This window comes from Muscardinus avellanarius (assembly GCF_963383645.1).
Source record: "Muscardinus avellanarius genome assembly, chromosome: 3".
In the NCBI taxonomy this organism is placed as follows: domain Eukaryota; kingdom Metazoa; phylum Chordata; class Mammalia; order Rodentia; family Gliridae; genus Muscardinus; species Muscardinus avellanarius.
The window spans coordinates 131,159,611-131,182,873 of NC_137788.1; the positions used below are offsets into that span (position 1 = coordinate 131,159,611).

General features: G+C 39.7%; 1 protein-coding gene across 4 annotated transcripts in view; it reads right to left on the reverse strand.

Annotated features, from left to right (window-relative positions):
- Window positions 1-23,263, reverse strand: part of DENND4A (DENN domain containing 4A) — a gene marked incomplete at both ends in the record, with an annotated part of 115,548 nt that overhangs the window by 12,313 nt on the left and 79,972 nt on the right. For all 4 annotated transcript variants that reach the window (XM_080691720.1, XM_080691719.1, XM_080691718.1 and 1 more), the window contains 6 exons: window positions 343-541; window positions 3,797-3,943; window positions 4,034-4,209; window positions 5,317-5,411; window positions 7,215-7,404; window positions 14,351-15,447. In XM_080691720.1, the coding sequence (XP_080547846.1) occupies window positions 343-541; window positions 3,797-3,943; window positions 4,034-4,209; window positions 5,317-5,411; window positions 7,215-7,404; window positions 14,351-15,447 (1,904 nt within the window). The remainder of the gene's footprint in view (window positions 1-342; window positions 542-3,796; window positions 3,944-4,033; window positions 4,210-5,316; window positions 5,412-7,214; window positions 7,405-14,350; window positions 15,448-23,263) is intronic.

Sequence of the window (23,263 nt, forward strand, 5' to 3'; positions counted from 1 at the left end):
TGCTGGGATTACAAGCGTGTGTCACCACGCCCAGTTTAGTGTTTTTATTTTTGAAACAGGGTCTCACTGAGTTGCGAAGGGCCTTGCTAAGTAGCTGAGGCTGTCCGTGAAGCGTAATCCTTCCATCTCCACCCCCCCAAATGCTGGGATTACAAGTGTACGCCACAACACCCAGCCTTGTAAAACATTCCATATGAATAGAAAGGTAATGTAATTGTGTTATGAGACAAAACTCTTCATGACAATGATAAAATTGGCACTAATAGGCTCTTTAGGACAAGAAGGGAAAATCATACGTAAATGATCCATTTCCAAGTTAAAACAAAACACCAAAATACATACTGTAGCTCCCTGTAAAGTGGCTGGCAGGCTGCCTGTAGGAACGAGCTTCTGTCTCCCAGTGTCTTCCTTATCCAAGGGTCCAGAGGTGCTAATACTCCTGGCCATTGGGAATATCGGACATTTTGATATAGTTGTTTTTGATCTATTAGCAGGGATCTGAATACTTCGGGCACAGGAATTTTCCTGCAGTTTAGATTTGCTTGGGTATTAAAAAAAGGAAACAGCATATCAGTGTCTAGATTTATTTTATCTAGAAAAATCATGTTCCCTTTAGAATTAAAACTGGACATAGCACAGTAAGTCAAAGGAAGTATGTTACGAGACGTCAACTGGGAAATAAGATATTTTATGTACTATAGTAGTCATACAAAATTTCCTTTGTATCAAGGGAACCTCTATTCAAGGTTCATTTATTTATTAAAAAAGCTGAGTGAACAATTTTCACATAGTAGAAAGCACATTAGCCTCTGAGGATACGAAGTAGAGAAAATGAACACATTCTCTTCACGGATCACAAGTGAGCTAAAGACAAAGATGAGGGATGCAATAGATCTATGATGAAATAATGTGCACACACAGGTATCTGGTTTACTGACCAAGGATTCAGGATTAAATGAGTCATGTTAGCCTGCCAATACTAAATCAGAAAATTTTTTTTGTACCTGCAGGTACCAATAAAATGGCTTACCTGTCTAGCTACATATAGCTTATTTGGAACTTCTGCAAAAATGGAGTGAGTTTATACATTTAAATTATATGAAATGAGCCGGGCGTGGTGGCACACGCTTGTGACTCCAGCATTGGGAGGCTGAGACAGGAGGATCATGGTTTGCTGAAAGCTTCAGCTACTTAGTGAGGCCCTTCATAACTCAGTAAGACCCTGTGTCAAAATAAAGACTAAACCTGGGTGTGGTGGCGCACGCTTGTAATCCCAGTGCTTGGGAGGCTGAGACAGGAGGATCGTGCAAGTTTGAAGCCAGCCTCAGCTCCTTAGTGAGGCTCTCAGCAACTTAGTGAGACCCTGTTTCCAAATAAAATATAAAATAGGTCTGGGAGTATAGCCAGAGGTAGAAAGCCTCTGGGTTCCACCCCCAGTATCACAAAAAATAAATAAATAAGTAAAAAATAAAGACTAAAAACTAGGACTAGGGATATAGCTCAGAGGTAGAATGCCCCTGGGTTCCATTCCTAGTACTGCAATGAATAAATAAATAAATAAATAAAATGAAATGTATAATTTAATACACATGTTAAATTATATTTATGTTGTACGTTACTAGCCAGGTATGGTGGTGCATACTTATAATCCTAGTACTTGGGAGGCCGAGACAAGAGGAGTGCAGGCTCACGGCCAGCCTCAGCTCCTGAGTGAGGCCTCTGCAACTAGTGTCCAACCCGGCTTCAAAATAAAGAATGATAAACGGGGCTGGGGGTGCAGCTGGAGGTAGAAGGCCCCTGGGCTCCATCCCCAGTACTGCCAAAAAAAGAAGTATATTATTTTTTAGTTTCTTTCTTTCTGTGTGTGTGTGTGTGAGTGAAAGAGAGAGACAGACAGACAGACAGACAGACAGACAGACAAGGGTTAAACCTAGGAGCAACAGAGCTACACTTCCAGCCCTTCTATTTTGTTTTGCAGTTGGGTCTCACAGGTTGCTGAGAGTCTCCTTAAATTGCTGAGGCCGTCCTCAAATCTGTGATCCTCCTGTCTTAGCCTCCCAAGTATTGGGAGTACAGGTATGTGCCAACTTGCTCATTTTAGGTTTTAGTTTAATTTTACAGTTTCTATAGCAGCTCTAAATGTTTTACTAGATCATTAAATTTTCCTAAGTAGAAAATTAAATATTCCAAAGTAGAAATTAATATTGGCTTAATTTCTAAAGGGGTAGAGACAAGATGGTCATTATAAACATCAGGTATTCTATATATTTTTATCTTTAAAACACTAGAAAAAGCCAGGTGTGAGCTGGGCTTGATGGCACACACTTGTAATCTTAGTACTTAGGAGGCTGAGACAGGAGGACACCCGCAACTTAGTGAGACCCTGTTTCAAAATAAAGAATAAGAAATAGGGCTAGGGATGTAGCTTGGAGATAGAATGCCCCTAGGTTCAATCTCTAGTCTCACACACACACACACACACACACACACACACACACACACACACACACACACACAGAGCTAGGTGTGTTGGTGCACGCTTGTAATCCTGGTACTTGGAAGGCTAAAACAGGAGGATGGCAGGTTTTCAAAGATAGCCTTAGCAACTTATGGAGGCTATCAGCAACTTAGCAAGACCCTGTCTCAAAATAAAAAAATAAAAATAGGGCTGAGGGTGTAGCTTGGAGTTAAAATGCCCTTGGTTCAATCTCCAGCAACACACACACACACACCACTAGTAAGCATTAACATATGTACATACAGCTTAAACTCTAAAGATTCATAAAGCATAATATATATCTATTTACATTTAAACATTAAGGCTAGCCAGGCATGGTGGTGCACATGTGTAATCTCAGCATTTGGGAGGCTGAGACAGGAGGATCGCGGTTCATGGCTAGCCTCAGCTACTTAGTGAGGCCCTTTGCAATTTAGTGAGACTATTTCAAAATAAAAAATAGGCTGGGCGTGGTGGCACATGCTTGTAATCCCCACACTTGGTAGGCGGAGACAGGAGGATCGCGCAGGTTTGTAGTCGGCCTCACTGGCTTAAGAGACCTTGTTTCAAAAAAAAAAATTATATATATATAATAGGTTTGGGAGTGTAGCCTGTAGGTAGAAGGGCTTTCAGGAACCCCAGTACCACCAAAAATAAATAAAAAAATTAAAAAAAATTAAAAATAGGGCAAGGGGTGTAGTTTGAAGGTTGAATGCCCCTTTGGTTCCACTCCCAGTATCAAAATAAAATTAAGGTTACTATAACATTTTAATATTATTTATTACTGTAAGATTTAAGGTTAATACATTTGTTTTTCACAGAAACTTAAATGCTGAGTGGTCAGATAATTCTTTTATCATACACCTAAAGTCTAATGTATGATATTAAAATGCAATTTCCTGCTGGGCACAGTGGTACACATCTATAATCCTAGTACTTGGGGGTCTGAGACAAGAGGATTGCAGGTTCAAGGTTTGCCTTATCAACTTAGAGACACTGCTTCAAATAAAAAATAAAAAGGATTGAGGGTGTAGCTTAGAGGTAGAATGCCCCTGAGGCCAATCCCCAGTACAACAACAACAACAACAACAACAACAACAACACACACACACACACACACACACAAAAAAAAAAACCCAAAAACCAAAAACACAGTTCCTATATATAACCAAGATTCCAGTTCCAGCTACTCAGGAGGCTGAGAATGGATGATCCTTTGAGCCGGTGAGTTTAAAACTAGCTGAGAATCTGTCTCAAAAAAAAAAAAAAAAAAATCATAGCTCCTCATAATATGCTTACCAATTCAGATCAAAATTCCCTTGAACAGAAATAGCAGATGTGTCAAGACCAGAGGCTGATGTTGAAATGCAAGACTGTCTTGTCTGACTTGAAAAGGAAGATGGAAAATTCGTACTTTCTGTGGATGGGCTTGATTTCAAAAAGTATCTGGAATGGGAATCAAAGGAATTTTTTGAGAAAGGAGACATTCTAGAAAATGTGATCCTTAAACATAAAGGTGAAAATATGTATTGTTACCTTCCAGGTCGTCTTAAATCTCTTATTTCAATATTCAGAAAGGGTAAGAAGAGATTGCCACAGAATGGGCATGTAGTATTGAGATTTGAATCATCTGCTGTCCAACCAGCCATGATTTCCTCATCATGGACAAGACAATCACAAGTTCTACACCGAGAACAACTTGAGATGAGAACCTAGGGCAGAAGATGGCACTTTAGCAAGCTGGCTAGTGCATATTATCATTGTTTTTTGAGTATGTGGTACTGGGGATTGAACTCAGGGGCATTCTTCTTCTGAGCTACACTCCCAGTCCTTTTTAATTTTTTTTGTTTGTTTGTTTTCAAATAGGGTCTTGCTAAGTTGCTGAGCATCTCACTAAGTTGCTGAGGCTGGACTCAAACCTTCGATCCTCCTGTCTCAGTCTCCAAAGTACTGGGATTATAGGTGTGAGCCACCATGCCTGGCTCATATTATAAATTTAAAATTATTTCAATTGATAAGTTTATTGGAGCCGGAGGTGGTGGCACATGCCTGTAATCCCAGTATTTGGGAGACTGAGACAGGAGGATTGCAGGTTCGTGGCCAGCCTCAGCTACTTAGGTCCTCTGTAACTTAGTGACACCCTATTTCAAAATAAAAAATAAAATAGGGCTGGTGTAGCTCAGAGGTAGAATGGCCCTTGGCTCAATTACCAGTGCCTCCCCAACCCTCAACAAATTTCTTGGATAATTAAAACTTAGGAGTCAGCCAAGTGTGGTGGTACAACGCTTGTAATTCCAGCGTTCGGGAGGCTGAGACAGGAGGATCGCGGTTCACAGACAGCCTCAGCTACCTAGTAAGGCCCTCTGCAACTCAGTGAGCCCGTTTCAAAATAGAGAATAAAAAACAGGGCAGGGGGTGTAGCTCAGAGGTAGAATGCCCCTGGGTTCCATCCCCAGACCCGCAAAAAAAAAAAAAAAAGCCTGGTTGCATAGCAAAACTGGTGTGTTTATGACGTGAAATAAATGTTTCACAAGAATACACATATAACAAAGATAAATGTGGAAAATGAAAGTGCTTTTGTATGTTGATTAATATCAAAGTAAGCATAGAACTGCCCTAATAAAGTAACATGACTTCAATAATTAGAAATAATGGATATCTAAAAACTGGATTTTAACTTTATTCAGATGTGATATATACATTGTAAAATTTCAAATGCTACACATTAACTTTTATTAATCTACTAAGGCCATCCATATTTTTAAAATGTAAATTTTATAATATAGTACACAAAGATCTTCTTTTGATTAAAGTCATACCTCCATTGCATAGTTCTGGAAGATATTTGTATTACTTGTGTTGAGGGAAGATGTTACTTCTGATTTCCCAGGTAAGGCAAACTTTGACAATGATCCTGTATTCATTATTAAAAAGACAAACAGAAAAACCATTAAAACTGACAAGAAAGTATATAAAAGTATTGCACTTCTAAAATTCTTTGATAACATATCAACCTGTTATTCAAAAGAGAAAAGTTAATTTAGAAAAACAAAAACTTTCAATGCAAAAAGTAATGCTGAAATTCCTATTTATTTATTTATTAGTACTGGGGATTAAACTCAGGGGCTTTACACTCTCAACCCCTAATTTTTATTCTTTATTTTTGAAACAGGGTCTCACTAACTTGCAGAGGGCCTCACTAAGTATCTGAGGCTGGCCATGAACCTGTAATCCTCCTATTTCAGCCTCCCAAGCACTGAGATTACAAATGTGTGCCTCAATGCCTGGGGTCAAATTCATTTTTTGAAAGAAATATAAATGAAAGCTAAATATACCTCACCTATCAGATGGCAAAAATCTAGAAGTTTGCCACCCTATTTCATTGGCTATGGGAAAATATGTATTTCTTAAATTGACAATGGGACTGAAAAATAGTATATATTCTATGGAAGGAACTTGGCTATATCACCTCTAGGAAGAATTCTAAAAATATAGTATGGCATAGTATAGACATATATTAGCATAACAAAGACTGGAAACTTAATGTCCATCAACAGGAAAGTGATTAAAATAAACTATGATAAAAACACACATGATGAGCCGGGCGTGGTGGTGCACGCTTGTAATCCCAGTGCTTGGGAGACGGAGACAGAAGGATGGCGCAGGTCGAAGCCAGCCTCGCTGGCTTAAAAGATCTTGTTTCCAAATAAAAATTAAAAAAAAAAAAAAGGTCTGGGAGTATAGCCCAGAGGTAGAAGGGTTTCCAGGAACCCCAGTACCACCAAAAACAAACAAACAAACAAACAAACAAACAAAACACATGGTGAATTATGAGGCTATAAAAACTAATCACTATATGATGATTGGAATGATCTTCAGGATATACTGTTAAGTGAAAAAGGCAAGAAGCAAGAAATAATTTATAGCATGTTACCTTTTGAGTAAGAAGACAGAGAAGTGGTAAGGAGATATAAATATATATGTATGTATATAATATATACATAAATACCTGTAATTACATTTTTAAAAAACAACAATGGAAGGATAGATGAAAAACAAATAAAAATGGTTACCTCTAGGGTCAGAAGAAAACAATATGAGGAGGGTGGAAATGCAAGCTAGACTTCTCTGAAAGTGCCCTGAATTTTTTTTTTGTTGTTGTTGTTTGTTTTTTTGGCAGTACTTGTAGTACTGGGGATACAACCCAGGGCACTCTAGCAGCCCTATTTTTCTTTTCTTTTTTTTTTTTGTGGTACTGGGGTTGGAACCCAGAGGCTTTCTACCTGTGGGCTATACTCCCAGACCTATTTTATATTTTATTTGGAAACAGGGTCTCACTAAGTTGCTGAGAGCCTCACTAAGTAGCTGAGGCTGGTTTCGAACCTGTGCGATCCTCCTGTCTCAGCCTCCCAAGCGTGGGGATGACAAGCGTGTGCCACCATGCCTGGCCCCAGCCCTATTTTTTATTCTTTATTTTGAAACAGGGTCTTACTGAGTTGCAGAGAGCCTCACTAAGTAGCTGAGGCTGTCCAAGAACCGTGATCCTCCTGTCTCAGCCTCCCAAATACTAGGATTACAAGTGTGCACCACCATACCTGGCTGGATTTTTCTTTGCAAATATTTTACATAATTGAAGAAACAAAATTAAACCAGAAAGAAAAACTGTGAAGGTACTACAAATCAAATCATGTACTATGACAGATATGCTCAGACAAACCTTCTAGGGAGGCAGAACTTCCCAGGCTTGCTCGGCTGAGATCGACGCCCTTGGGCCCTGACGTGGCACTGCTCTCTTGGGAGGAAGTGGCTCCTTCCAACTCATGGCAAACATCTTCATCTGTCAAAGAGGTAGATTCAGAATCCGGGGCTCCCACTGAAGAAAGACTGGTACGATCAGAACTTTGATCCTAAGGACATAATTATAAGCTTAATTTCCTTCACATTTAAAGTCAATTATTTGAAAAGTCACTTCTAAGGTAGAGGAAACAAACACCTATCACCTAACCATCCAGATGATCAATTAATTACCTTCACAATTTATGAAGAAAAAAACCAGCCAATTTTACAAAGGCATACTAATTTGGATTAACATTCTAGAAATCAAAAAAATTTTTTTGTGGGTCTGGGGATGTAACCCCCTGACTTATTATTATTATTTTTTGGGTGGTACTGGGGATGGAACCCAAGGGCCCTCTACCTTCGGGCTACACTCCCAGACCTATTTTATATTTTATTTGGAAACAGGGTCTCTTAAGCCAGCTGAGGCTGGCTTCGAACCTGCGTGATCCTCCTGTCTCAGCCTCCCAAGCATGGGGATTACAAGCGTGCGCCACCATGCCCGGCCTGTCCTATTTTTTTATTCTTTATTTTTGAAACAGGGTCTCACTAAGTTGTGGAGGGCCTATGTAGATGAGGCTGTCTGTGAACTGCGATCCTCCTGTCTTAGCCTCCCGAATGCTGGGATTACAAGTGTGTGCCATGTGCCACCACGCCTGGAAGCACACTTTTAATGATTGTTTTAACATGTGTTTTGATACTCTGGCAAGCAGTCCCACATTTTCAAGATTTTCTTAAATATTCTCATATTCTTCTAGGTCAATTCTAAACCAGGGAATTATGGTTTAAGTTATTCTAGTATTAGATTTGGTTGTTTCCTGCTTTTTTTTTTTTGTGGTACTGGGGTGGAACCCAGGGGCTTTTTTACCTCTGGGCTATACTCGCAGACCTATGTTATACTTTATTTGGAAACAGGGTCTCACTAAGTTGCTGAGAGTCTCACTAAGTAGCTGAGGCTGGTTTTGAACCTGTGATCCTCCTGTCTCAGCCTCCCAAGCGCTGGGATTACAATCGTGGGCCACCACGCCCAGCTCTTTTGTTTTGTTTTAGTTGCACTACTCTGACTAGAATGTTGGGAAGAATCAACACTTTTGCAATTCATCAGTACATATGTCCTTCAGTAAAATTTTATGGCTCTACTCATGACAATGTTATACATTTCATGTTACTTTTACTTCTAGACATTTTAGGTTTGTGTTATGGTGAGTTAGTTCTCACTTTTTTACTACTTTTCTCATTGACTGTTGTCAAAGACAGAAAAGCTATATTTAAGACCTTTATTATGTTTCTTGCCATCTTACTGGGTTGGAGTTTTTTAAATGATAGTGGATAATCTCACTCAGGTGAATATTGAGTTTTATTAATTATTCTGCAATATTTTTCTCTTTCTTTTGTCTCTTATTAGAATATCCAGAAAACTGGTGAACAGAACAGGTGTTATCATGCTTCCTTGCTTTGCTCTTGACTTGAAAAGGAATGTATGTATGTATGTATGTATGTATGTATGTATGTATGTACATAAATTTTTTGTGGTACTGGGGATTGAAACCAGGGACATTCTACCTCCAAGCTACACTCCCAGTCCTATTTTTTATCCTTTACCTTATTTTTTATTATTATTTTTTTGTGGGTCTCAGGGGCATTTGACCTCTGAGTTACACTCCGAGCCCTATTTTTTATCCTTTACCTTATTTTTTATTATTATTTTTTTGTGGGTCTCAGGGACATTTGACCTCGAGTTACACTCCCTGCCCTATTTTTTTATTCTTTGTGAAACAGGGCCTCACTAAGTTGCAGAGGGCCTCACTAAGTAGCTGAGGCTGTCCACAAACCACAATCCTCCAGTCTCAGCCTCCCGAATGCTGGGATTACAAGTGTGCGCCACCAAGCCCAGCTTTTATTCTTTACTTTAAAACAGGGTCTCACTGAGACGCAAAGGGCTTCACTATGTAGTGGAGGATGTCCTTGAACTGTGATCCTCCTGTCTCAGTCTCCCAAAGTTTGTAATCCCAGTACTTGGGAGGTGAGACAAGAGGATTATGCAGGTTCAAAGTCAGCCTCAGCTACCAGTGAGGCTCTCAGCAACTTAGTGAGACTATTTCCAAATAAAATATAAAATAGGTCTAGGAGTGTAGCCTGGACATAGGAAGCCCCTGGGTTCCATCTCCAGTACCACACATACACACACACACAAAAAAAAAAAAAATGCTGGGATTACAAGCATGTGCCACCACACCTGGCTATCTTTCATTGTTAAGAATGGTGTTTAATATAGTTTTTGATAAAAACTCTATCAAGCCAATTAAGCTTCCTTCTGTTTCAGCTATCTAAAAATGTTTTCAAGTTAGGTTGTATATTACATTTACATTTTTATCAAGTCTTTGCTGGGTACTTATAAAAATGACTGCCATACATACTTTACATACTTATTAATGCAAGTCGAGGTTGATGGATATACTTAGGAATTTTAAGTGTTTTCAGAACAAGTCTCTCCCTGGAGCAGCAGAACTGACTGTGAGGAGCATGTGTTTGCAGGTAGGCCACCCCGTGGAGTGCATGATTGAGGAACAGGAAAAGAACTTAAGGACTGCCACAGGACAGTTTTACTTCGGTTGGTAAGTATGTTTTCCATAGAATGGAGCTTTTTTCCAAAAGGTTCTGGTTTGGTTATAGAATTGTGAAATTACGGTGAACTCTGTTTTGCTTCTCCCTCTTGTCAGTGGCTGTTGTTAGACTGTCTCCTTCACCTTTACCCTGGCAGACTTCATACCTTTTTGATATGGCGTGTCCCATTTTATTCTAGAAGCAGTTTCATAACTAACCGCTTCTTTAAGAGGAAAGACAATGCCTAGCCTAACCATTCCTTGATGTGATTACCTTGTTGGTTATACCTTAGATTGCTCATTTGGGCTTCATGAAGACTACCTTAAATCTTGGCAGGTGGTCTTTCTTGTTACTACTTTGGAGGTTATATTTTCTATACCTAGGCATTCCTAGCAATCCATCTCGTCTCCTTTCTAATTTTCAGAAAGGTCTAAAAATTTATGGTGTCTTGATGGCATACTTTTCTCACTGCTATAATGGATTCATTATATTCCCATATTTTCTGTAATTTAAATTTAAATTTAAGGAAGGGGAAACAAATTTGTATTTCAGTATTCCAAACCAGAGAATTTATTGCTATTTCTTTAAAAAAGAATTACTTGGTATAAAGAATAATAGTTAAAATATTCTAACTAAATTATAGGTTATGTAGGTTTATGTAGATTTTAAAAAGAATGATTCTGCTGGGCGTGGTGGCACACACTTGTAATCCCCATGCTTGGGAGGCGGAGACAGGAGGATCGTGCAGGTTTGAAGCCAGCCGTGCTGGCTTAAGAAACCCTGTTTCCAAATTAAAAAAAGTATAAAAATAGGTATTGGGAGTGTACCCCAGAGGTAGAAGGGCTTCCAGGAACCCCAGTCACACACACACACACACACACACACACACACACACACACACACACAAAAGAATGATTCTACTCTGGAAGACAGTAAAAAATTTAATATGAGACTCTAGATTTCCTTGACTATAACAGTAGTAAACCATTTACTTAGCCTTCAGGGGACTAGACTCTCACTATGCTAGTGTAATGATATATTTAGATTTCATGGTTCCTGACCCATAACTCTTGCAGCCCTTGGTATTCTGGAACAGCTCCAGAAAATAATGGTGAAGCCGGGCATGGTGGCGCATGCTTGTAATCCCAGCAGGATCATGGTTCATGGACAGTCTCAGCTACTTAGTGAGGCCCTCTGCAACTCAGTGAGACCTTGCTTCAAATTAAAGAATTAAAAATTGGGCAGGGGGTGTAGCTCGGAGGTCAAACACCTCTGGGTTCCATCCCCAGACCTCCTCCCCCCAAAAAAAAGAAAGAAAATAATGGTGAAGAAGTTGGCCTGTGCTTTCATTCTGGAGATCTATCTATCTATCTATCTATCTATCTATCTATCTATCTATCTATATTTTTTTCTTTCTTTCTGATTTTCAATCTAGTTTTTTTTAACTTTCCTATTTCCTTGTTTTATCTGTTGTTTCTGTGTATTACTGGAGATGGAACCAAGAGGCATTCTACCTCTGAGCCATACCCCCAACCCTATTTTTTATCCTTTGCTTTGAAACAGGGTCTCCTCAAATTGTGGAGGGCCTTATAAGTAGCGAGGCTGTCCAGGAACCCGTAAGCCTCCTGTTTCAGCCTCCCACGTGTGTGCCATCATGCCCATCTTAGACTGATTATTTTAATCTTATCGCAGATTAAGTTGAGTCAAGTCTAGGTTGCAGTTTTGATCAGGATCACCTACCTATGATTTACTGGTTTTCCTAAGGCATAACTCGGTGAGACTGAGGGCTTGCTATGCTCACCAAAGCTGCTCCCCTTGGCAGCCCATGAACACTACCTAGTTCCCAACATCATGAAACTTTTGGGAACTGCATTTTTCAGAGGCTTTCTGCTTATCTATCTCATGTAATATCGGTATTTGGAAGATGCCTGGAAGGAGGGGTCCCTCAAGTTTCTAATTTTGTCCCCTCAGCCCCTGACTCACTTCCCTTTAGTTTTCTTCTTCTAATAGTCATGGTTTTAAGTTTTTTAGTCTATTTAGTTTGCGAAGGGCCTCGGCAAGCAGCCGAGGCTGTTTACAAACTGCGATTCTATGGTCTCTGTCTCCCAAATGCTGGGATTACAAGTGTGCACCACCATGCCCAGCTTTCTTTTTTTTTAAACTAATATTTTAAGATTACTTAGCTGGGTGTGGTAGCGCACGCTTGTAATCCCAACATTTGGGAGGCTGAGACTGGCGGTTCAAAGACAGCCTCAGATACTTAGTGAGGCCCTCCACAATTTAATGCAATCCTGTTTCAAAATAAAGAATAAAAAGTAGGGCAGGGGGTGTAGCTCGGAGGTCGAATGCCCCTGGGTTTCATCCTCAGTACCGAAAAAAAAAAAAAAAAAAAAGACTTAGTTGTATTGTGCAAAGGCTGAGAGTTGCTTTAGAAATCTTTTTGCTTCTCATCATCCAATCAATTGCTTCTGACATAAGTATAACATATATGCTCTTGTACTTAGAAACTTAACTCAGCCAGGTGTGGTGGCACATGTTTGTAATCCCAGTGCTTGGGAGGGACTCCTCCCTCCCAAGGCTGGTTTGCAGCCAGCCTCAGCTACTTAGTGAGGCCCTCTGCAATTTAGTGAGACACTGTTTCAAAATAAAGAATAAAAAGATAGCCAGGCATGGTGGTGCACGCTTGTAGTTTCTGTAATTTCTGCACTTGGGAGACCGAGACAGGAGGATCGCACAGATTGGAAGCCAACCTCAGCTACTTAGTGAGACTCTATTTCCAAATAAAATATAAAATAGGTCTGGGAATATAGCCCGGAGGTAGAAAGCCTCTGGGTTCTACCCCCAGTTACCACACACACACACAAAAAAAAAAAATAAAAAATAGGGCTGGGGGTATAGCTCAGAGGTTCAATCCCCAGTACTTGGAAAACAAACAAACAATCAATTCACCAGTGGAGCATCAAACTTGTTATGATCTGAAGTAACAGGAGGTATATAAATACTGCAATTAATAACTTGATTTTATCCAAAATGCTTCCTAGTATGCCATCAACTTGTTTCTTCTTACTCTTCCTCTTTGTCTCCTGGACTCGATACATTTCCTGGGATAATGCAGGCTCAAGCAGAGCTTAAACTGACCTCAGTTTTTGGAGATCCCAGAGTTCAGTCTATGTCAGGTCAGGTCTATGTGGCTCAGGTCATGGCGGTGGGAAGCAAAGAGGCCAAGGGCTCTGCGCTCACATCAGAGGACGGAAGCAAGAGTTCCCTGCAGTCTTCTGACAAGGCAAATCCTGAATGAACTACAACTTCATGCTTGAAGCTCAGAATTAGCAAACGCCTTCTGGGAAAAAGTGGCTAGAGTTCTCTAAAATTCTTCCTCTAAAATCTTACCTGTTTTCCAGTTGCTTTAGAAGTTCTATGGTAACTGCAAACAAATACTTCCTATATTTTATCTAGTTTTTTGTTCTTGGGACATATACAGTTCTATTATAAACTTCATCCTAACCAAGAAGAGAAATCATGTGCCTGGATGGTAATTTTTTAAGGCATACTGGAACCAGATGTGATGGTGTACACTTCTAATCCCAGTACTTGGGAGGCTGAGACAGGAGGATCACAAAGGTTCGAAGCCAGCTTCAGCTACTAAGTGAGGCTCTCAGCAATCTAGTGAGACCCTGTTTGCAAATTAAAAAAAAAAAAAAAAAAGCCGGGCATGGTGGCACGCGCTTGTAATTCCAGCATTCAGTAGGCCAAGACCAGAGGATCGTGGTTTGTGGACAGACTCAGCTACTTAGTGAGGCCCTCTGCAACTTAGTGAGACCCTGTTTCAAAATAAAGAATAAAAAACAGGGCAGGGGGGTGTAGCTCGGAGGTCAAATACCCCTGGGTTCTGACCCCAAACTCGCCCCAAACAAACATTAAAAATAGGTTTGGGAGTGTACCCCGAGGTAGAAGGGCCCTGAGTTCCATGCCCAGTACCCACACCAGCACAAAAGGCATATTGGATACTTTGTCCAGAAAAAAATGTGCATTTTGAAGGAAACACTGACACTCAGTCAATACTTTCACATAACACAAAACTTACTCTCAGCTACAAACCATATAAACATTAAGCTTAATACATTTTTTTAATTTTGAAGTTATTTTATTTCAAATTCTGATCATTACAAATTTTACACATCCTATGAGTTTTTCTTTCTTTTTGTTTTAGTACCAGGGATTGAACCCAGGGGCATTCTACCTCTGATCCCCACCCCAACCCTATTTTTTAGTCTTTATTTTGAAACAGGGTCTCAGAGTCCTTTTTATAAAGGTGCATTTAAGGAAAATTGTTAAAACAGACATTCTTGCGAGTAAGGGACTTTCAGTGGTAGTGGTTGGTGAATGAAAAGTAGCAAACACTAATAAACTTACCTTAGAGGATGTAGTATACATGGTGAATCTTGAGTACCATTTGCTTGCTTTCTCTGCAACTCCTTTTCCAGCAGTGAACATGCTATGCTTTAGAACATCTAGCTTAGGTACTAGTAGTGTATCCAAGTTAAATGAGGGTGATGGATGGGTTAATGTGTCTTGAGATTCTTCCCTAAATGGGCAAGTGGGTGAGAAGGCTGGAGAAGACCAGAGTCTGTCTCTTGGCCTCTCTTCATTCTTTGTATAACTTTTAGATTTGGTAAGTCTCATTGGTCGAGGAGAGTTAGGAGGCAAGCTAGATCTTCTGCATGCCTTGACCAATGTTGGACTTTTCTTATTGGCTGGTTTATCCTCACAGGCCCGTTGTAAATCAATGCTTGGAGTTCGACTTGTCAAAGGACTGCTCATGTTGTTCATATACATCACAATTTCTTCAGCCAAATCACGCCTGGCAGATGGCGTTGGAATGCTTTTGCTGTCATCTTCATCCTCTTCTTCTTCTTTTTGTTGCTGTTCAGTCTCAGCAACCAAGAGAGAGAGGGGATCAAATCCTGTTGCAACATCCGTTTTTTCAAAAGGCTTTACTGAAAAGCTGCTGTTCATACGTTGAATCTTCTTGGGATTCTGTGTAGCAACATATTCCACTTTTGATCCATCTGTTTCACTGTCTAAATCCTCTAAGTCAAAGATAACAGGAGAATCCATTTTCTCGGCCAGACAGTGAGAACCGTCCAAAGGGGCATCATCATCACCAGATTCCTTGTCTAGACTGTCTCGTTTTGATCTTAAAGGTGGCTTCCCAATATCAAGACTATTTGGTCTTGTGTTTTTTGAGATAACATTTGAAAGAATTTTTGCATCAGCTCCTAATCTTTCAACTATGTCTCCAGGGTTTGTGTCTTGGTTAATTCTATTCAGCATAAATCCCATCAGTACGCCTCCACTAAGATTACGGTTTCTATTTCCCCAGGCCATTTGCTGCTGCAAATTAGTCTCATTGTCACTTTTATGTCTTTTCCTAAAGCATCTACTTTGAATATTTCCTGTTTCATTTGTATCCTCAAGAGATGGCATTAAGAACAGCTCAGGTGTGCTTTCTGAAAAACATGAAAAGTGTTTTTGGCTATGAAAATGTCAGGTACAAGTAATCTTAAATATTTAAGTTCTAGTGATGAAGATGACAATAGCAGGTACTCATGGACTGCATGTTATCTGACAGGTATATTAGGTAATTCTTTTGTATTATCTACTGTAAACATTCCAACAGGTTAAATATTACTGTTGAAAAAAAATGGATACTTTAATTATTTAGACCAAAGTTACCTAGTCCTTAAATGATAGAACTTGGAATTGAATTCAGATTTGTCTAACTATAAATGGTATGTCTCTAGACTTCAGAATTCAATGCTTTGAAAAAGTTATCAATTCGCTGGACATGGTGGCTCACGCTTGTAATCCCAGCATTTGGGAGGCTGAGACAGGAGGACTGTGATTCGCGGCCAGCCTCAGCTACTTAGCGAGGCCCTTCGCAACTCAGTGACACTGTTTCAAAAAGAAAAAGACTAAAATTTAGGACTGGGGGTGTAGCTCCAAAGTAGAATGCCCCTGGGTTCTATCCCCAGTGCTGCAAAAGGAAAAGTTACCAATTAAAACTTTTTTAAAAAATGATTCTATTGTTTTATACTCCTGCCAACACTGTACTAGAGTTCCAGTTGCTCTAAATCTTTGCCAACTTTTGATAGTGTCAGTATTTTTAATTGTAGTCATTTTGGTGAGAGGTATCTCCTTATGGTTTTAGTTTATATTTTGCTGATAACTAATGTTATTGAGCACTTTTTCCATGTAATTATTAGCCATTCTTTTGGAAATATATGTTTATATCTCCTGCTTATTTTTATTTTTTACAGTTTTATGTAAAGTATTATTCTGCATCTCATTTGTTCTTGGTAGATGGTTCAAGAATCACTTGATTGACAATTTGAGGTAGAAAATAAACAATATTTTTAAATATTGAAAAAAAGATATATTTAATAATAATAATAATACATTTACATTCGTTCTACTAAGTTGATTAAATAGCAATGGCTATATAATTGTGCTTGTGTTGGTAAACTTGAGATTCTGGGCATCATTAGCTCTGTTAACTTTATATATAAATAAAACTTATGTTAAAATCTCCATGCTGGGTGTGGTGGCGCACGCTTGTAATCCTAGCATTTGGTAGGCTGAGAATGGAGGATTGCAGTTTGCGGACAGCCTCAGCTACTTAGTGACGCCCTCTGCAACTTAGTGAGACCCTATTTCAAAAATAAAAGAATAAGCTGGGTGTGGTGGCGCACACTTGTATTCCCAGTGCTTGGGAGGCTGAGACAGGAGGATTGCAAAGGTTCGAAACCAGCCTCAGCTACTTAGTGAGGCTCTCAGCAACTTGGTGAGACCCTGTTTCCAAATAAAGTATAAAATAGATCTGGGTGTATAGCCAGGAGGTAGAAAAGCCCCTGGGTTCCACTCTCAGTACCACACACAAAAAATAAATAAATAAATAAATAAATAAATAAATAAATAATAAAAATATAGGGCAGGGGATGTAGCTTGGAGGTCAAATACCCCTGGGTTCCATCCCCCAGACCCATAAAAAAAAAAAATCTCCAAACACTTATACCTACAGATGTGGATAATTTATCTTTAATTTACATATGACTGCAAGTTCACAACAGTCAAATGTGAATTGCCACTTAATATTATTCAGAAATGCTGTTTACTGCTTTCTATTTTTTTTTTTTTTTTTTTTTTTTGCGGGTCTGGGGATGGAACCCAGGAGCATTTGACCTCTGACCTACACCCCCCTGTGCTATTTTTTAAAAATTCTTAAAAAAATTTTTTTTTATTTTTTATTTTTGGTGGTACTGGGGTTCCTGGAAGTCCTTCTACCTCTGGGCTACACTGCCAGACCTTTTTTTTTTTTTTTTGAAATAGGGTCTCTTATGCCAGCGCGGCTGGCTTCGAACCTGCGCGATCCTCCTGTCTCTGCCTCCCAAGCGCGGGGATTACAAGCGTGCGCCACCATGCCCGGCCTAATTCTTTATTTTGAAACAGGGTCTCACTAAGTTGCAGAGGGCCTCACTAAGTAGCTGAGGCTGTCCGTGAACTGCGATCCTCCGTTCTCAGCTTCCTGAATGCTGGGATTACAAGCATGCGCTACCATGCCTGGTATACTGCTTTCTATTTAATTACTAAGATAATAATAATGTTGAAAGCAGAAAGCTAGATTTTTCTGTCACTTTAATTGTCCTTATTATTCGAGTTTTGTAAAGTAATAGTCTAGGTATGGTAATGTTAACTATTCTTAGATATTTTATCTAATAGAATTAGCTCTCTATAACTAGGCAATTACTAAAAATATGCCATTTTTTGGCAAAGGATAAGATACATGCATGTAAACAGGACAAAAGGTAAAAGGCAATACTAAAGACCATGAAAGCTTATAAAATATTATAAGCATATACTATTAACAAACAAAACAGCACATCAGGGAGGCAAACACTTTCTTCTGACACTTGGGAAACCTTCTATTTGACAGCTTAACTATTATAAAATATTATAAAATATATTCTTTTTTTTTGGGGGGTGGTGGTTCCTGGAAGCCCTTCTACCTCTGGGCCACACTCCCAGACCTATTTTTTATTTTTGGAAACAGGGTCTCTTAAGCCAGCATGGATGGCTTAGAACCTGTGTGATCTTCCTGTCTCTGCCTCCCAAGCGCGGGGATTACAAGCGTGAGCCACCACTCCCAGCATTAAAATATATTCTTAACAACAACAACAACAAAATGCTTGAATTTTCAGGTCCCAGTAGACCTGCAGAAAGAAAGGACCTTTATATTTATATTATATAAAACCTTCTACTTGACAGGTTAAACATTATAAAAGACTGAGCAATCTTGGAGCCCAAAGACAATACTCTGAAATTTCATTTAAATAAATGTGCAAGTGTCCTTTGCAAAGTCAGTCCTATGCTATAGCCTAAAGACAAATGAAGCTGCTATTAGACTACATCAGGGGTTGGCAAACTAGATCCTGAGCCAAATGTGGCCTGAAGTCTGTTACACAGTTTCAGTTGACTTTTTACATTTGTAAAATGCTGTAAAACTCATGAACATATAAAAAAGTTCAAGAGACTACATGTAGCCTGAAAACCCCCAAATATTTACTCTATAAGACTTTTTTTTATGGTACTGGGGATGAAACCTGGAGCCTTTCTACCTCTGGGCTATACTTCCAGACCTATTTTATACTTTATTTGGAAATAGGGTCTCACTAAGTTGCCAAGAGCCTCACTAAGTAGTTGAGGCTGCCTTCGAACCTATGTGAGCTTCCTATCTCAGCCTCCCAAGTACTGAGATTAACAAGCATGCATCACCACGCCCGGCACTCTTTAGACTTTTTAAAAGAAAACTTTGCTCAATCCTAAATTTATGTGCATGCTAAATTCTATTAGATGAGGCTGGATTCTGCATGAGCCTCTAATAAAGAGGCTGTAAACTATTTAATTTCCTCATGTCGGGCGGCTCAATGACCTAACTCTGGCCAATGATTTTTTTGTGTGTGGTAATGGGGATTGAATCCAGGGGCATTCTGCCTCTGAGTGAAACCCTCAACTCCACTTGAAAATTTTGATGAGGGCCTTACTAAACTGCTGAGGCTGACCTCGAACCAGCAATCCTCTTGTCTCAGACTCCCAAGACCTGGGATTAAAGGCATGCAACTACCACACTCATTTACCCCCCATCCCTTTTTAGTTTTTATTTTGAAACAGGGTCTTGCTAAGTTACCACACGCTGGACTTGAATCTGCAATCCTCCTGTCTCAGCCTCCCAAGTACTAAGATTTCAGGCATGCACTACCGTGCCTGGATGGAATGCACCTTCTTAATACCTCCACCAACCACTATCATCTTTTCTATTCTTTCAGACCTAAGCTCCAAAATCATATTCTTGAGAAAGTCTTCCTTGACCAGTGTCCTTTCAAACACAGAACACATCTCTTACATGTTGCCATGGTAACTTATAACCCTTTTAACAGTATCTAATCCCAGAGTATTTTTACATTTACTTGCTTATTTGAGCAATGTCTCCCCATTCCTCCCACCTGCATTTTCCAAGAAGGCAGGCACGTTGCATATTTTTTAAATTTCCTATCACATTCCTGGTAATATCTCGCATATGGTAGAATATAGTAGGAACTCAAAAATACTGACTGAATAAATACTGTCGTTTGGGCAGTAATTACAAGCAATAGACCAACCTAGAGTGTAACATTTTACAATATGAAATACTTTACTATGAGTAACTAAAGACAAAAAGGCAAAGCCTACTAATGCCAGAATTAGGCTTCAAGGAATATTTTAAACTTTCCTATGGTTGAACTCTAAGGAATTGAATATGTGTTTATAAAAACATTAAATTATCTTTAATCTGGGAAGATGGCAACAGAGAATAGCGGCATTTACAAGTCCCGCTAACAATTGATCTCTATCACCACAAAATCAACGCCTTTCATAGCCAGAAAACACCATTAGCAGAAAAATAAAAACTGTAAATATAAGGGACAGAGAAAAAGAGGGCTGGAAGAACAACCAGACACCAGAAAGAAACCAGCCCGCGGTGCTGCGGCACAGAGCTGCGCCGGCCCCATCTTCCCTTGCAGCACCAGGCTCCAGAGAGGAAGGGGACTCAGAACGGAGCTAAAAACCAGAGAGGTGATACGCTGGCCTCATGGCTGAGGACGCAGCAGCAGCGCCATACTTCTGGAGGAAGCGGCGATTTCGCCGGATGGCTCCAGATCAGCTCACTCAACAACCCACCAGGCTCCAGAGAGGAGGGGTGGACAGCAAGCTGAGGTGAGCAGCTGCCGAACAGCCGGATGTAATTCAGCTGTATTTTTGGCACAAGGAGCATCTAAAACTCCCAGGGTCTGGGCTCAGCATGCCCTGCAGGGACTCAGAGTGGAGCTCAAAACCAAAGAAGAAATATGCCAGCCTCACGGCTGAGGGCATGGCAGTGGTGTCATATTGCCAGCGGCGGCAGCAGCAAGTTCACCGAGTCCGCAACAGCTATACATCAGTGCACTCAACAACCGTGGGTCAAATTGTGGCCCCTAGAGGAGAAATCCCAGTACTGCACCCCCAGGGACTTGCGCAGCTTTGATAGTCTGAGATTTTGCAGTCAAACCCAGTGGAGGAGTGGCGGTGGCAGAGATATCACACCATAGTCGCAGTTCCCCATGGGAGAAGCCAGCCAGGCACCTCCCATGGTCTCAAGCAGCCTCGATTGACTCCCTGGGTCTGAGACTTTGTGATACAACCCAGTAAAGGAGTAGTGGTGACTGAGATACCACAGACTCGAGATCCAGAGCACCTTAAGTGAAGACATTGTGACCCAGGGAAGAACCCAGAGAGGGCACAAACTACTAAAATCATGGGAAAGAGGAATAACAATGGAGCAATGAATGCCCACAACCCCACAACATCAGAACCTGATAACACAGAAATTCAGAGATCTCTAAAAGATCAAATCAGGAAAATAACTGTAGAAATAATAGAGGACCTTCGAAAAGAATTCAGAGAGAGTCTAAAAGAGATAAAGGATGCAATCATTGAAGTAAAGGCCTCAATTCAAAGTATAAACAACTAATTAGACCACATGGAGAATAGAATCTCACTCCTAAAAGATGATCACTCCAAAAAAAAAAGTTTGTAATTTAGAAAAAAAAATCTAACCGCAGGAATTTGACATTGAAGAAATATGAGCCCATTTTAAGAGAGCTAACCTAAAAATAATTGGAATAGAGGAGGGAAAAGAAGGTGAAACCAAAGGGATCAATAATCTCTTCAAGGAAGTAATAGCAGAAAATTTTCCAAACATACAGCAAGAGGTTGATACACAGGTCCAGGAAACTTATAGAACTCCCTTTAGACAGGATCAGAGAAGAGGATCCCCATGCCACATAATTGTCAAAATGACTAATGTGGAAGCCAAGGAGAGAATCTTAAAGGCAACAAAAACAAAAGGACAAGTGACATTCAGAGGCAAACCAATTAGAATCACTCCAGACTTCCCAAACCAAGTCATGAAAGCCAGAAGAGCGTGGAGTAACATTCCAAACTCTGATAGAAAACAACTTCCAGCCAAAAATGTCCTACTCAGCAAAACTACCTATCAAATTAGATGAGGAAATAAGAAGCTTCCATGACAAACAGAAACTGAAGGATTTCCCGTCCAGCAGACAACTAAGCAAGAAGAATAAACAGTATCTCAAACAGAAATAAAACCTTAACATGTTAGGAATTAAAAATTATCTCTCTATAATCACACTGAATGTAAACAGCCTCAACTCCCCAATAAAAAGACATAAAGTGGCAAAATGGATTAAAAGCCAGAATCCATCCATCTGCTGTTTACAAGAAACACACCTTACAAGTAAAGATAGGAACAAACTCAAGGTAAAGGGCTGGAGCAAGGTAATCCATGCTAATGGAACTCGAAGACAAGCAGGAGTAGCAACTATGATATCAGACAAGTTAGACTTCAAACCCAAACTTATTAGAAGAGACAAAAAAGGTCATATTTTACTGGTAAAAGGAATAATCCAGCAAGAGGAAATAACAATAATCAACATCTATGCCCCAAACATAGGTGCAGCTACTTTCATAAATCAAACTCTTTGTGACATGAAGTCACACATAAATCCCAATACAATAATACTGGGAGACTTCAACACACCTCTCACAACACTAGACCGATCTTCCAAAGGGTCAGTAAAGATGCCTCAGAACTAAAGAACACCATTAACCAAATGGACCTGTTGGACACATATAGAATATTTCACTCAACTACAGTGGAGTTTACATTTTTCTCAGCTGCTCATGGAAACTTCTCCAAAACAGATCACATCCTGGGACACAAAATGAGCACTAGCAAATTTAAAAACATGTTACATACTTCCCTGTGTCATTTCAGACCATAATGGAATGAAACTAGAAATCAACTATAAGAAGACCCAGAGAAACAACATAAACATGTGGAGACTGTACACCACACTTCTGAATGAAGAATGGGTCATAGAAGATGTAAGAGGTGAAATCAAGAAATCTCTAGAAACAAATGAAAATAAAGATACAACATATCAAAACCTCTGGGACACTTTGAAGGCAGTATTAAGAGGAAAATTTATAGCACTGAGTGCTCACATAAGAAAAACAGAAAATCTTCAAATAAATAACCTAACGACATGCCTCAAAGCCCTTGAAAAGCAGGAACAATTGAACCCCAAAGCCAGAAGAAGACAGGAAATTATTAAAATTAGAGCAGAAATTAACGAAATAGAGAATTAAAAACAATACAGAAAATCAACAAAACCAAAAGCTGGTTTCTTGAAAAAATTAACAAGATTGATAAACTACTAGCCAACCTAACTAAAAAAAAAAAAGAATCAACACAAATTATGAAGATAAGAGATGAAAAAGGAGACATTACTACTGACAGTGTAGAAATCCAGAGGATTATCAGAAACTACTTTGAAAAACTATACTCCAACAAAATGGAAAATCTGGAGGAAATCGACAACTTCCTAGATAAATACAACCTTCCTAAACTGAGTCAAGAAGATAAAGAACACTTAAACCAACCAATAACAATCAAAGAGATTGAAACAGCAATAAAGAGCTTACCATCAAAGAAAATCCCAGGCCGGGCGTGGTGGCGCACGCTTGTAATCCCCGCGCTTGGGAGGCGGAGACAGGAGGATCGCGCAGGTTCGAAGCCAGCCGCGCTGGCGTAAGAGACCCTGTTTCAAAAATATAAAATAGGTCTGGGAGTGTAGCCCGGAGGTAGAAGGGCTTCCAGGAACCCCAGTA